The following is a 14,491-nucleotide window of genomic DNA, read 5'->3' on the forward strand; positions in this document are numbered from 1 at the left end:
CTCCAGTCACGCTTCAGTGATTCCCTATATAAGCAACCAATTTTTTTCCCAAAAAGGGGGGCCCCCCCCTAAATCCGCCTCTGGTCAGATGAGCCGGTAACACTGTAAATGCATATTAATGGCTGTATCATATACAGAAAGTTTTTTTTTAAAAACATAAATTGCAATGTACCCTTAAAGTACAAAGATTCAACTTTTCATTATGATGTTTATAAAGAGACATTTTGAAATGCAAATGTTTTAGAACCAACAACCTCTTAATACCAATAATTGACTTGTTTCTGATTTGAATGCAAGTTGTTTCCCCTTACAAGTTGGAAATGGTTTCTAAAATTGACAAACCACACTGCTAAGTGTTCAGGCAAAACATTATCAATTGAAAATATGAATAGGTTTTTTATCCAACTTTTAATGAAAATAACTATTCCAAAAGTCTTGAATTAAATATTTTATATACTAGTAATTAATAGGCTTTGATAAAAAAAATACCGATGATTAAAGTACTTTTCACTAGTTCTTAATTGGCAATGAAAATGTATGTCCCTCCCAAGGGAAACAACTCCTATAAATAAATCTCTTACTAGAGAGTCAATTTATATATGGATTTGGCCTCAAATGGTACTTTCTCTTCTATTGATTACATGCTAAAGGAGTAAGTTCGGTAAGGGCCATATTTGGCCCCAATTATAAAGTTCATAGTAACAAGACAATAAATGTTTTAAGTTGCCTTAAAGATATGTGAGAAAGTTTAACAGAACTGTTTTTGTCAAAATTTTATTCTAACACGTTGATTTTTACATCCCAAATAGGTCAATATAAAGGGCTTTGGTGAAATTTGACAAAAACAGCTAGATTTCAACCAATTTAAGGACCAGGAAAGATAGAGCGCAGGCTTCGACAAACTTAATATTCAAATAAAACATGTGAAATGTCTTCACAAGCATTATTTTAAAAGATCTTTGTTGTCGACATATGTGCTCTATGTTTCTTGTCTAATAATCTATGGGAAATTTACCCATTTTCATTGATTTTTTCGTGAAAAATCAATATGAGTCATAATGAAACGCAGAAACGTAAAATTTTCAACAAAATGGCTTATTTCCTATCTAGTCACTGTATAAGCTATAATTTATTGTGATATTGGTCAATGAATCCGAATTTGAAATTGACGCTAAAAATGGGGGCCATTTTAGGACCTTACCGAATATACTCCTTTATCATCATTTAAGTAATGAAAAAAATAAGGAAAAGGCACTTCTTAAAGAGAACCACACTCTAAAGTGTACTGGTACTAGTTTACACGAGTCTAGTCTAGTCTTGACTGAAAATAATTTCAAATTGTGAAAGAATCAAACAGCCTCAAATAATACTTTCTCTTCTACTGATTACATGCTTAATTTATCAACATTTCAGTTATTGCAAAACAAGGAAAGGGCACTTATTTAAGGAGACATCACTCCTTAGTCTAGGTACCAATTTGCACCAGTCTAGCCCATCTTTTATTTTTCTTGACTGAAAATAGTTCCAAATTGTGAAAGTATCCCAGAAACCTGCTTGTTAATTAATTCCTGTCTTCCAATTTCCCTTAGAGATTTAGTTAAAGTCTATCCTACTTTATTTTATAACAATGATCAGTCTGCTAAACAAAATCAATACCATCACAACAAGAATGAAATATTAACTTTCTTCACTGTTCACTTTGTCATGTTTGTCTTGATGGAAGATCAAATAGAATTTTTGCATTTAAAATTTTTAGTCAACATGGTCATTTAATTTTCATTTTTTCCCCATTAAATCAGTTTATTCATTAGAATTAATTAAGGTATTGAATGAGTCTTATCCTGAAAAACGATAATTATCGTATTTGTATCAATATTATTTCAGAAGTATCCAGGGCATAAAATGAAATATCATTTGCTCTACCAAGCCCAACCTGTTAACTATTAAAATACATGACATGACATGTCCCTGATCCCTACAATCAGGAGCCTGTAAATAATTTCAGTGGATCTTGTTAGTTTGCTGTCTGTCATAAAATATATTTATTTGTTTATTGTTTAAGCTGAAATTGGGCCTTTGATTATCTCTTTTGAATGATTTCACAATATGCCATGCTTAGGCCTTTTATAGGTTGCTTTACTTTTGGGGTTTTGCTCATTGTTGAAGGCTGTAGTGTGGGTTATGGTTAGGTTTCAGAATTGGTGATGCACTTAATCATACTAGTAACCCTAACATTAGGTAATATTCAACATTGTTCAATGGCATTTATTACAAGTTTTTCTTAACAGTATAGTCTTTCTAATTTAGATTAATGATAGATATAGATTTCTATACTTGGAGCATGCTGATCTAGTTAGTAATTAGGTTAACTTTAATGACAAACATGAATTAAGGGATATTGGTTGTATGTTATATCCTGAAATTGTTGATCAATAGCTGTTCGTTTATTAATAAAGTGTCCATTGGTGATTTGTAAAGCACTATGATTTTCTTTATAATTAAGACTTAACTGTTATTAGATATGATTTTATGAGACTCACCTAATATGAGAATGTCAGTAAAAAATAAGGGGAGGATGAAAGTGAAAACTGAGTGCATTTGTTTTATTGCTTTGAACAGCTAACCTTTGACCCTCCAACAGTTTTGTTTTCAATTGGATTTTAAAAAAATATGAAAGTCACAATTTAAGTTTAATTTTAAAGGGAAATTCCGCGATTTTTTACTTATCATCTAATTATGTTCATCTTAACATAAAAAACACATTTGCAAAGTTTTAAATTTATATTCCTTCTAATAACGGAGAAAATCAAGTATTTGTAACTTTTTTGGTTGAATTCTCGAGTGGGTCGTGACGTATTAGCCCGATTTATTGAATTCTGGGAAAAAATAAAATCTGTTTAACTCTTATAGCTTATCGACAATATACGTAATTAAAAGCGCACAGCTGACGAATGGTCGAAGTTATGAACCACAATATAAGAATGAACGAAAATGAATATGCATATACCGTTTTGTATTGATTGAATTAAACTCCTATAAAATTATCTCTAGTAAATGTTTTTGAATAAATTTAATTAATTATTGTTGAGATTTTTTTCATAAAATATTTATTGAACATTTTTACTGATATTGAACTGAAAATATTTCTATTTACCGTTATTGTTTTGATAATCATTTCAATGCAACTAATGTGTGAGCAGAGTGTGTATATTATTTTGTAAAGGTCACTGTATATTTCTCGGCTTGAGGTCAATTCGTTTACCTTGTAGCTATTTAGCCGCAGGTGTGAGTTCAAGCGTACACAGGTATAAATGTTGTTATTTGGAAAGGATAAACAGAAAGGATTAGAAAGAGTATGCTGTCACGATGTTAATACACTAAGATTTAATACACGATGAGAATAAAGATACAATAATTAAATTGTGTAAATTAATTGAAAATAAAATTCAGATTCGTAATTCCGAAAGTGTATAAAAATAAAAGGAAACAATTTTTGATTACTTTCTTAGCGGCAATTGGCGTAAAGATTCAAATATGAAGCAAAAAATAGTAGTTTTAATCTTTTATAAAAACTAAATGCAATATTACCCAATTTGATATACCATTGTACATCTGTTTGATATCATTGACTTTACCGGAATTTCTTAACTTGTATTCAAATCTGGCTGTGTTTAAATGCTAATAAAACTATTCCAATTTTAAAGTTTTTAATTGACAAAAAAAATACAACATACAACATGCATGATTTTTTTTTTAGTTTCTTTTTAACATTTTATTCTTACATAATTAAATTCATTTGACAATCATTTACACGAACTTTTTGTGAAAAGAATATCAATTATCTAAGCTAAGGCATTATTTCTTTTGAGGATTTTTGAGGATTTTTTTTTAAAATTCTATGATAATATTTGTGCAATGTTGAACATGATAGCCGTCATTAATCCAAATAAGTAATACAGTAGTTGTAATAAAAGTTATATTTTAGTCATGCATAACTGATATTGACGAATTTATAATAGTTCGTCCATACATCGTTGTTCTTGAAACAATCATTATTAGTATACATGTAAGTTTCCTGACGTATAAGAGCCATTTAGGATGAGCTCCAGAGAAATCAGACTAGTGGCGTTTCGTTCGTTTGTTTGTTGGGAAAGGAGAGGAAATGCAACCGCTTGTACAGATAAACGACAGAATTACCATACAAGCATTTATAGTCAACACAATCAGAAAGAGTTCCCATCGTTAGACGGGGAATATGAAGGCTTCCAAGAATGAACAAGTGACATGTCTAACTCTGCACAGTTAGAAAACAGACTATCGACATCGACCGCTTGTTCTTAATATTTGAAACTGTATGCATATATATACGTATACGTTTATGATATATATATAGTGATGAGTTCTTGCGTCTGACAAAAACTAAATTCCTTCATGGTTATATCTTGCCATACGTTTATATTGGTTTGTAAGGTGATTACTCACAATCGTTATTTGAAAATCCTGTTTGTGAGATGTAGATTCATTTCAATACAGAAATTTCGTCTATATATTTCACAAGTGTATAACACGGAGAAGCTCTGAAGGTCCATTACTCCCATTTTGTTTGGGTGTGAACCATCGATGTTTACAGCAATATCACAGAATAAGATGATGATGGTAGAAAGAACTATGGGCGTCATGTGGCAAATATTACATGCATATCGGACAATGAGTTGTCAATCTGTATGAAAAGATTTCCAATACAACCATATTATTGAGAAGGAATGTTTACATGCTATACTCTCGTACTAGTATTACAGGGTTCTTGTGGCGTTCACCTTAGACACACATCTTTTTAACGATGTTTAAAAAAAAGACAGAACCAATTTAATGTCATATTTCCCTATTTTTTAAATATAACTAAAAGTCTTTTATCTGACAAGAATACCCCTATTTAGCGAACAAGTAATTTATTCTTTTTTCTGTTATTGAATACCAAGAAAGAAAATAAATCCCGAAATTAATTTGAAACTTTGATACTCAAAAGTTTCCCAGCAAAATATTCACATTCCCTGGGGATAATTAGTGTTCGTCCAGTGGCATATATAACAATTGTGATGACGAATTACTTCCTTTGTTCGAGAACAATCTTATTGAAATATAAATCTGTGATTTTACTAGGTCCACAGCTTCAATGAACCAAAGCAAAAGTTATACATCGACCTGTATTTAAATCAAATTGGTTCTCTTCTTCTTCTGGTATACAATAGTCTATCGACATTCGATGATTACATACTGTTGGCATACGTGGACTAGTCTATTTACAACACTTTTACCCCTATTTATTCAAAATATATGTTTTTTTCTTATGTTCAATGTATACATGTATATATTTTAAATTGCGCTATAGTTCCGTAACTTTCTATCCAGTCGTATAAACGAATCGTCGGCAAGTGCGTACATTTTTTTAAATCAATATTTCTGGTCTGTTCCAATCTGTCCTTCACTATTGACAATGACTATATATTACATTTTCCCAAATTCACCCTTGGAAAAAATATTTAAATAGATTTTAATTTCATCAAATCTTATTTTTTGGGTATTATTTATATGTTTATGAATTATATTCTTTACACCAGAAATGTTATTTATAAACAAGCGTATGAGTTTAGTAATGACAAGTAAGACAGAGTTGTATATTATTCATCTGATAGTTCAAAATGGAAAGTTATAAGTTATAAGTTATCAGCCGTGTACACTGATCAATACCTGCAGAAGTGAAACGATGCATGAACTTGCAAGCCCGACAGGAAATCGCTTGAATACCTGGACGTGTCACCTCACACCCCTCACAATACCTTTGGAAGTAATACCTTTAGCCATGCTGGTGATCAGATGAGGGAAGATCAAAATATATTTGTTTATTACTTTAAAGAATTATGAACAAATTAGATTTTCGAAAACAATTTTCACGGAACACTTATTTATGATTTCAACTTTGACTTTTCACCTAATTCCAATATCAACAGTTTAAAAACAACAGACCATGGTAATTTAAAAAAAGTGAGAATATTTTTCGTATCAAGTTAGTTAGTCGGATAAAACAACCGTACGATTGACAAGATATCGACACGCAATTACGACTACATCGGTTACTGTAGTTTTGTTTCTTTGTGGTTTATAGACATATCGTTTTTATTAATCGGGAAAGAAGACAAAATGGCGGATCGCAGAGAATTGATACTCTAAATTTAAAATCGATGGTGATCGCTTATCTAGCGGAATAAAACTTTAATATCTATGAATTTGAGCATTTTTATACAGAATGAACATAATATCAATTTTTGATTTTTTTGCGAAGTTTCCCTTTAAAGTACAATGAGCATATTTCAACCCTACACATTTTGTATGTGCCTGACCTAAGTCAGGAGCCTGAATAATTCAGTCTTTGTCTTTTGTTACTGTATGTCATATTTGTTTCATTTTTATTGTTTTTACATACATCTGGTTTTGACTTTAGTTTTCTCGTTTAAATTATTTTACCTTTGTCATTTCTGGGCTCTTTATAGCTTTCTATGTGGTATAGGTATTGCTCATTGTTGAAGGTCATACTGTGAATGGTCCTTTAGATTTGGAATAGCTGAGTGAACTGACTTGAGAGTTTCAGACCAAGGAATGACCTCAAATGTTTGTAAATGTTCAAATGTTTTTCTATAGATATATGTTAAAAATCTTACATGTATATATATCATATTGCACAGATTTATCTTTTATGTTTTACATACGTAAAAGAAATAATCCCAAATTAATTATATAATAATGTATGTACGGCTCATTACAATCAATCAAATACAATCTTGCCAGAAGCTTTCAAGTTAATAATACCAGTGTTAATGTTATATTTAATCTGCAAAATAAAACATGTTAAATATGTCTTGCAACTAACTTATACTGAGCCAATGAAAAAAGGGAACATACCTTGTTCAATTTATTTATAATTGTTTTGTTTGCTCTGTGAATTAATAAAAAAAAATGAAGTTAAACATGTTAAAGAAAACTTTAAAACAAATTAGTTTCATGTGACACCTTTCTTTTAAATTTTAAAAAATCTTGTAAATTTCGACTGAAAATTAATGTCATAAAAAAAAATGTAAAAAAAACAATTATTAAATAGTAAAATTTTAGAATGAATTTGGAATAAGATTTTAGGATGTTTTGAAATTGCCTTTTAATTTCAATTTTCGTTGATGTGAAATTTGAAATTAGAATATTTCCAAGTAGCAAATAAGAATAACAAAAAAACAAATAAAATTTGTTGATCATGGACACAATGTCATATTGATTTAGTTACTTATCGGCGAAGATCCATTTGTTAGAAATTAATTGAATGGAAAATAAAAAGAAGTGGAGTGCTTCTACGGGATTTCAGTATAGAATCCATTGATTGCATTTCTGGGATGAAAATTGAGACCTATTAATCATTGTATTTCATATATCATTTACAATATGAATAAGTGATTGAATTGGTATTTATATTATTCTACATTAAATGCTTTCCAGATTGTAAGGTTCATATATCTCTTTAAAGGTGTGAATTTTGTCATGATTGTCATCATTTGAATAAATCATTGGTTACGAAAGCATTTGGTACATGTCTACTAGTGCGTCTGCTAGTGAGTCTGCTAGTGCGTTATCTTGAAGAAAATAATAAAAGATTTAAGACATATTCCATCAGATTCCTGGTCTGGTGCAGGCTATTGTTTTGGAATCAATACTACTGGAGACCACAATGTTTGGGAAGCCAATATAAAAAAATATAGAAGGCCATAAAATTGAAAAGGACTGAAGCATACTGGCTTAAACCATTTGAGGTCAACTTTGCTGATGGAAGTTGCTAATTGCAATACATGTAGGACAATTGCATGATATTCTATAGCTACTACAGTAATTCAATCAACCTGGTACTAATAAGTTCCTAAACTTGAAAGATTATTTTAGATGATTGGCATTATTCACAAAAGATACATTTTTTGCCATAGCATTTTCAGTTTGTTTTTAACCTATGAGTTTGAACATCCCTTTGGTAACTTTTGCTTCCCTTTTAAAAGGAAAAGGGTTAAAAGAACAAGACTATATCTTGACAATTGCTAGACGTTTTAGGTTTCTAATGATAAACCAAAGAGCACCCTTTAAGTATTTTGTTGGGGCATAATTTAATAAAGTTAATCATATTTAAGTAAAACAAAATCTGCACTCAAACAATCAGTACTTTTATTTGAATTTACTAAAATTATTAATAATGTACACATAATTAGTTATGTATTTATTATAATTTATATTTTAGGAAATAGATAAAGCATGGTTGTCCAGCTGTTTTGTGAATCAAGAGGTCAAGTGAGTATATCTATTGCTTGATTTCTATGTCATTTCATAAGTTTTAATTGATTCTAAAATTCTTCAATTCCATACATCTCTTGGAGTGATTAAGGTCATGAAGGTTAGTAGAATAAAAAAAGGTTTTAAAATTCTTCAACTCTATACATCTCTTGGAGTGATTAAGTTTAGTAGAATAAAAAAAGTCCAGAATAACCTGATTAATTTCAATATTAATTTACAGAGGACCAAAATAACTAATCATCGACCTGAAAAAAAAACAATTCTGTATAATGATTTACTATACACAAACAGTAATTTTATTCAAGAATTTTCTTTCTTTTAATGAAAGCCAATAATATCTTTTGAAAGACGTCACCGTCTAACATTGATATTAGTGACTGCAAAAGGGTTTTATTTAGTAATTTCATAACTAGATAAGATTTTGTGTGAATTCTGTAGTAAATATAGAAATATTAAAGTTTTTTTTTTTATCATATTGCAAACTGTTCATTAGTGGTTCAATATTTCATTAGTTTTAACAATCATCATGATCTGAAAGTATCTCTTATCATGGTGAATGTTCTCATTCTTAAAGTTGTCCATTTATAAATTAATGAATTATTAAGAAAACTTAAGTTTCAATTTTCTCAGGCAAAGTTGACCATAGATGGATTTTGCTAGTATTTTACAGCTAATTTCCTAATGCATGTAGAACAAAACTTTGGTTGGCTTGCTTGCTTTGTTTGTATAACTGTTTATTCAAGCTTTGTAAATAAGATTGACATCTTTAAACAATTTATATAGGCATAGTTTTACCTGTATATATCATATTTGAATTTAATTGGGTGTTATTCTAATGATTGTACAATATACAAACAAAGCAAGCAAGCTAACCAAAGTTTTGTTCTACATGCATTAGGAAATTAGCTGTAAGGACTTTTTTGGTCATATAGCTCTCCAACTGTTTAGGTTATTTTACATCCTTGTCTTTCAAAAATGAGTCTGAGAGTATTCCTGATTAGCATAAAACGAGAAAATAACTTCAGACACATTAAATTGATTGTTGTTCAGGAATATGACAGTTGCTGTCCATTCGTTTGATGTGTTTTATCTGTTGATTTTGTCGTTTGATTAGGAACTTTCCATTTTGAATTTTTCTCAGAGTTCAGTATTTTTGTGATTTTACTTTTTTCATTCTTTTTTTCCAGCCAAATAGAATGGTCTTAAATATCTTTCAACTTTTGTGAAAAATATTACCAATATAATCTAAGTTTGAAAACAAATACCTAAGTATTAGCTAAACCAGACATCCTTCAAAAGATTGCGTGTTTGCAAAATTTTGTTGGAAGTTTCTGTTGTGATTATTAGCTGTTCACATTTATTTCCCCTTGATCTTGTGACAGGTCTAACTGACAGTTACATTACATCTTATACGTTTGTTTACATTAAAGATTTGTCTTAGTGACAATTAATATTACCATAAGGTCAAGGTTAATTGGTATTTGGTATGTAATATGTATAATGTTTTATGTTTGTCTTTATTAATACTTGTTCTCTTTGACCAAAAGACTAGTAGTGAAAAACTTTGATACATTTTGATGTCATTTACCAAGGATTCAATTTTTTAACTGATTATCAATTTTCAATCGGTAAAACTTGATTTACCAAATTGTATATTTGTTAGCCTTTATAGACGTGATATTTGTAATTTTGTAGATGACTTACATTTGTTAAACAGACTGAAATAATAACTCTTTCATGAATATAATAATTGATTGGTTATTGGTTGGATAACATCCAGTGGCAAATATTTCATGCCTATATTTATATAATTAGGAATATACTAATAAATCCACAGTAGTATTAATTGAAAGAAAACCATTCCTTAATTATAAAGTAAAATAGAGCAAAACTGACAGAAAGAGGTCTCTAAACAGACAAATCTTCAATTGTTTTAAGTAACCATTAATTATGTAATAATTATGTCATAATGAAATTATCACAATTTGAAAGATTAATCCTTCTTCTTTCTTTGGTACCTCATTTATAAAATTTAAAGAAGGATGAGTGGAATAACATCAGTTTAAAGATATCTCATTGGGATGAAAAATCTTTGTATTGTGCTACCTTAAATATTACTTTATCATGTTTACAATAAATATGACATCCAGCCTGATTTGATGGATTTGATAATGATGGAAATTAATTATCTATGTTGGATAATTTTTGATGCAGTTTTTTATCCTTTGAACAAAAAATATTGGCTGATTATGCAAAGATGGAATATCATTGAAGTAGAATTGTTTTCATTTGATAAAGAATTAATAGATTTTCAATGTAGTCTCTATAACTTATTTGCTTTATTTCATTTGAGTTTTCATATGTTGTTTTTTTATATACTAGTTAAGGCTAGCTATAACTTTGTAATTTTTAAAGATATAATGACTAATGAAGAACCATATTGAAGGAAACATAATCCAGAAGCATTTCCATTAGAGTTGATTAAACAACTATTAGGTGATGTGATATACAGTGAAACCTGTTTAAACCGAACCTCTTCAGGACTTAAGATTTTGTTCCGTTTTGGCTGATGTTCGGTTTTATCAGGTTCACAACGCACATAACTTGATATGACGGTTCTCACGAAAATGTTTGGTTCAAACAGGTTTTCGGTTTATACAGGATTCGGTTTAGCCAGGTTTCACTGTAATTGCCAATGATACAACTATCCATCAGAGATCAAATGACATAGATACTAGCAAATATATCAGAGAAAAACCATTCTGCATAGCTGTTCAAAGCTATATAGATACATGTAAGTTAACGTGACAAAATGTGAAATGATTCAAGTGAGAAACCAACCATCGGATTTAAGAACAATATAATGCTGAGTTCACACGTAATTCGAATTGGATTCGCATTAACTAATTTGAATTAGTTTAATTCGCATTCGAAACGTTTTACGTCCTAACGTCAATTCTAATTCGACTTACAATGCGGGTCAAATTATCATTACTGTCCAAACGGCATTAACTTTCAATTTGTATTAACAAAAACGTATTTCTAATTCGAATTGGGTACAATTCGAATGCTTGCTTTTACCTGTCTTTTAAAATTCATCAAAAAACAGAGGGTATTTGAACAGGAGCTTTTTTTTCAAGGCTGATACTTTTAGCTAATCTTATTTCTTCCCTCGAGTATCTCTTGATATATCTAATCCATTAGTAAATCTTTAATTCACCGAGTTGACATCCCTAATAAAAATTGAAAATATTTAATTATTCTCAATTCATTTTCTGTGTGGTCATCTGATCAGTAAACTAAATATCAAAAAGAGTATAAAAAGTTCAAAAAAACGTTGTCTTATATTTTTTATATAAATTCTGAAAAAGTAAATCAATTTTGAATAAATGAGATTGATATAAGCTAGGTCATTAGATCAAAACAAGATCCAGCCAATTTTCAATAATAGTATATGTTATTAAAAACCCTGTGCTTATATATATATACAAAATAAAACTACTTGGTTGCTACAAAACAGAATGTGCTAATTATGAAAATAGGAAGTTACAGAAATATACTCGCAATTTCTCCATTTAAGATCACACCTTTCTGATATTTCCTTATATGTAATAATAGGAGAAAAATGTGTTCAAGCAGTTGTCGATTGTTTCATTTTTTTGTTTAATACCTTGTCTGTCTTGAACGATATCTTAACAATTTTGATTAAGACAGAATACAGCTTTAAAAAACAAAGTCAGTTTCATTTTCCGAAATTAGACTTATGTGCGACCTTAATAGAAAATCTAGGTCGTTTGTCACCATTTTCAGGTAATCACTGTAAGGCTTTCCATTAAGATTTTAAATGTCAGTGGAATAGATCAGATAAGTAAAGTAGAGCAAATTTTAAATAAAGAGGTCATGATGTCATGAGTGGCATTAAAAGCATTTTCATCTTCATTTTAAAAATAAATTCTTTGATTGCTATTTCAAAAACCTTGGTGAAAATAAATTATGTTTTAAAGTCTCTGTGTATTAAAAGAGAAATATCATTTCAGCATGACCTAACTAAAAAAAAACCTTATCCAAGGTTTAATAATTAGTTCATACTGAAATAATAGTAAAAGTAAAATCAACTTTAGCCATGCGTGCATGGCTAACCCTATTTAGTTGGGTTAGTTTTCATCATAAATTTCTCATCAATTTTCCAGAATTGAAAATTATTCCATATTCAAATAATTCCTTGTTTTGAATAGCATATTATACCAATATGGACATTTTTCTTCATCTTTGGAAGGGTTATTTGGGGTCATTATGCACTGATGTTAATTGTCAAAGCTAGAAAGGTGATAAATTGAATGAAATATGTGGATAAAACAGGCCCGTAGCCAGGAATTTCCTAGGGGGGTTATTTGGACTCATGAACTTGACTTTAACAGTCACAATTTGAACAAAACGTTGACTTTAACAGTGCTTATTTGGATTCAAGGGGGGTTCGTCCGAAACCCCCGAACCCCCCTGGCTACTGGTATGTAAAACCATGTGCACAAGTATAGGACATGTCTAGTGTGAATGTTACCATCTAGTGTGTATCACCTTGTATCGCGTGATCACTGAGGCATCAAATGCTCTTGTTATTTATTGTTCAATGATTTATTAATTATGACATGAACTGATATTGCAGTTTTGATCAATATTGGTGCATATTTCATATTTATTATCAGTGATTATAAATGATTAATTATCCAATATTACTGATCAGAATGGTAATTAAAAAGGTCAACACAAAGAATAGTAATTAAAAAGGTCAACACAAAGAAAAGTAATTGATATTAAACACAGATAATTTTTAGATTTACATAACTCTATATTTTTTTTAGCAGAATAATGAAATTTGAAAAAAAATGAATTAAGGCCTTTTTAACTTGTAAATGCAGTGAAAACTGTCATATAAGATACCTAACGCCTTAACTAAAATTAATTTGGCTCATTTAATTTTCTTAAAGTTTTGACAAAATATTTACTTTGACCCTTTGACAAAATAAAAAGTTCAAAAAATTTGAACCAGTTTAAGGTGGTACCCAATACTTTCACTAAAATTAATTACGCTAGTTTAATTTTCATAAAATTTTGACAATGTATTTACTTTGACCCTTCAACAAAAAACATAAAAATTTCAAAAATTTTGAACCAACCGTTTTGTCAGAAAAATTACACTGGTTATATAGCAGTTTGACAAACACTTATTTTGATCATTGAGAAGCTTGATATTCTCCTAAGAACACAACGTCATTAAAACGTTCTGCTGATTTTACAGAGTTATCTCCCTGTAGTGTTAGGTACCACCGTTAAGATAATTTATTAATTTGCATAATTTTTTTTTTAACCAGGATGATGAAATTTGAAGAAGATTTATTTTTTTTATTTTAGGCCATTTTAACTTGTAACTGTAAACTGTCATTTTGATGACAGCTGTTAGATTGAATTGTGTCAGAAGTTCATGCGATAAGTACATATGATACACAGACCAAGACATGTTGATATGTGAGCTACAGGTGTAAATTACACATCACCTGTACAGAATAACATTGAATCAATAGTAATTATCACTAGATAGATTTTTTATGAGGCATGTCATGCAACCTGTTGTTACACAAGATGTATAGATAAAAAATAAAAAAATAAATGTCGGTGAACTTTTGCTAAAAAAAGAAAGCAGCGAAAAGTTGATAGAAGTCCAGATGGTTGTTTTTTATACATTGATAATTGATTGATTATAAGATTAAAAATTAATTTGAATGCTGTGTGCAAGATGCATTCTTTAAAAGATAAATTGCCTTCCGTCCTCACTATTCCCGAAAAAAAAAAATGATTTTAAAATTTGAGTTGTAATTTGTATAAGCATATGAAGAACCCCAAATTCCATTTTGAGTCATGCACCCAAAAATTGGTCAAAGAACAAATAGCAAAGTCTAGATATTTTGACACTTTTCATATCCCAATGAAAATCATAGATTTGTAGTAATTTTGAATGGAGTCTTGATACTTACTTACCACCCTGTAATAGAGGAACCCATTCCCTTTTTATTTTTTCAAATCTACCCCAGAAGGATACAGCTATTCATCATCTCAATCT

At 29.6% G+C, this 14,491-nt stretch overlaps 1 protein-coding gene across 1 annotated transcript in view; it reads left to right on the top strand.

Moving 5' to 3' along the window:
* The window catches only part of LOC139527559 (protein hobbit-like), a 99,517-nt gene that overhangs the window by 11,805 nt on the left and 73,221 nt on the right, over positions 1-14,491 (top strand). Inside the window, exon 3 of the mRNA XM_071323066.1 lies at positions 8,324-8,373. Within this exon, the coding sequence (XP_071179167.1) occupies positions 8,324-8,373 (50 nt within the window). The remainder of the gene's footprint in view (positions 1-8,323; positions 8,374-14,491) is intronic.

The sequence above is a fragment of the Mytilus edulis genome, chromosome 6 (genome assembly GCF_963676685.1).
Source record: "Mytilus edulis chromosome 6, xbMytEdul2.2, whole genome shotgun sequence".
Taxonomy (NCBI): domain Eukaryota; kingdom Metazoa; phylum Mollusca; class Bivalvia; order Mytilida; family Mytilidae; genus Mytilus; species Mytilus edulis.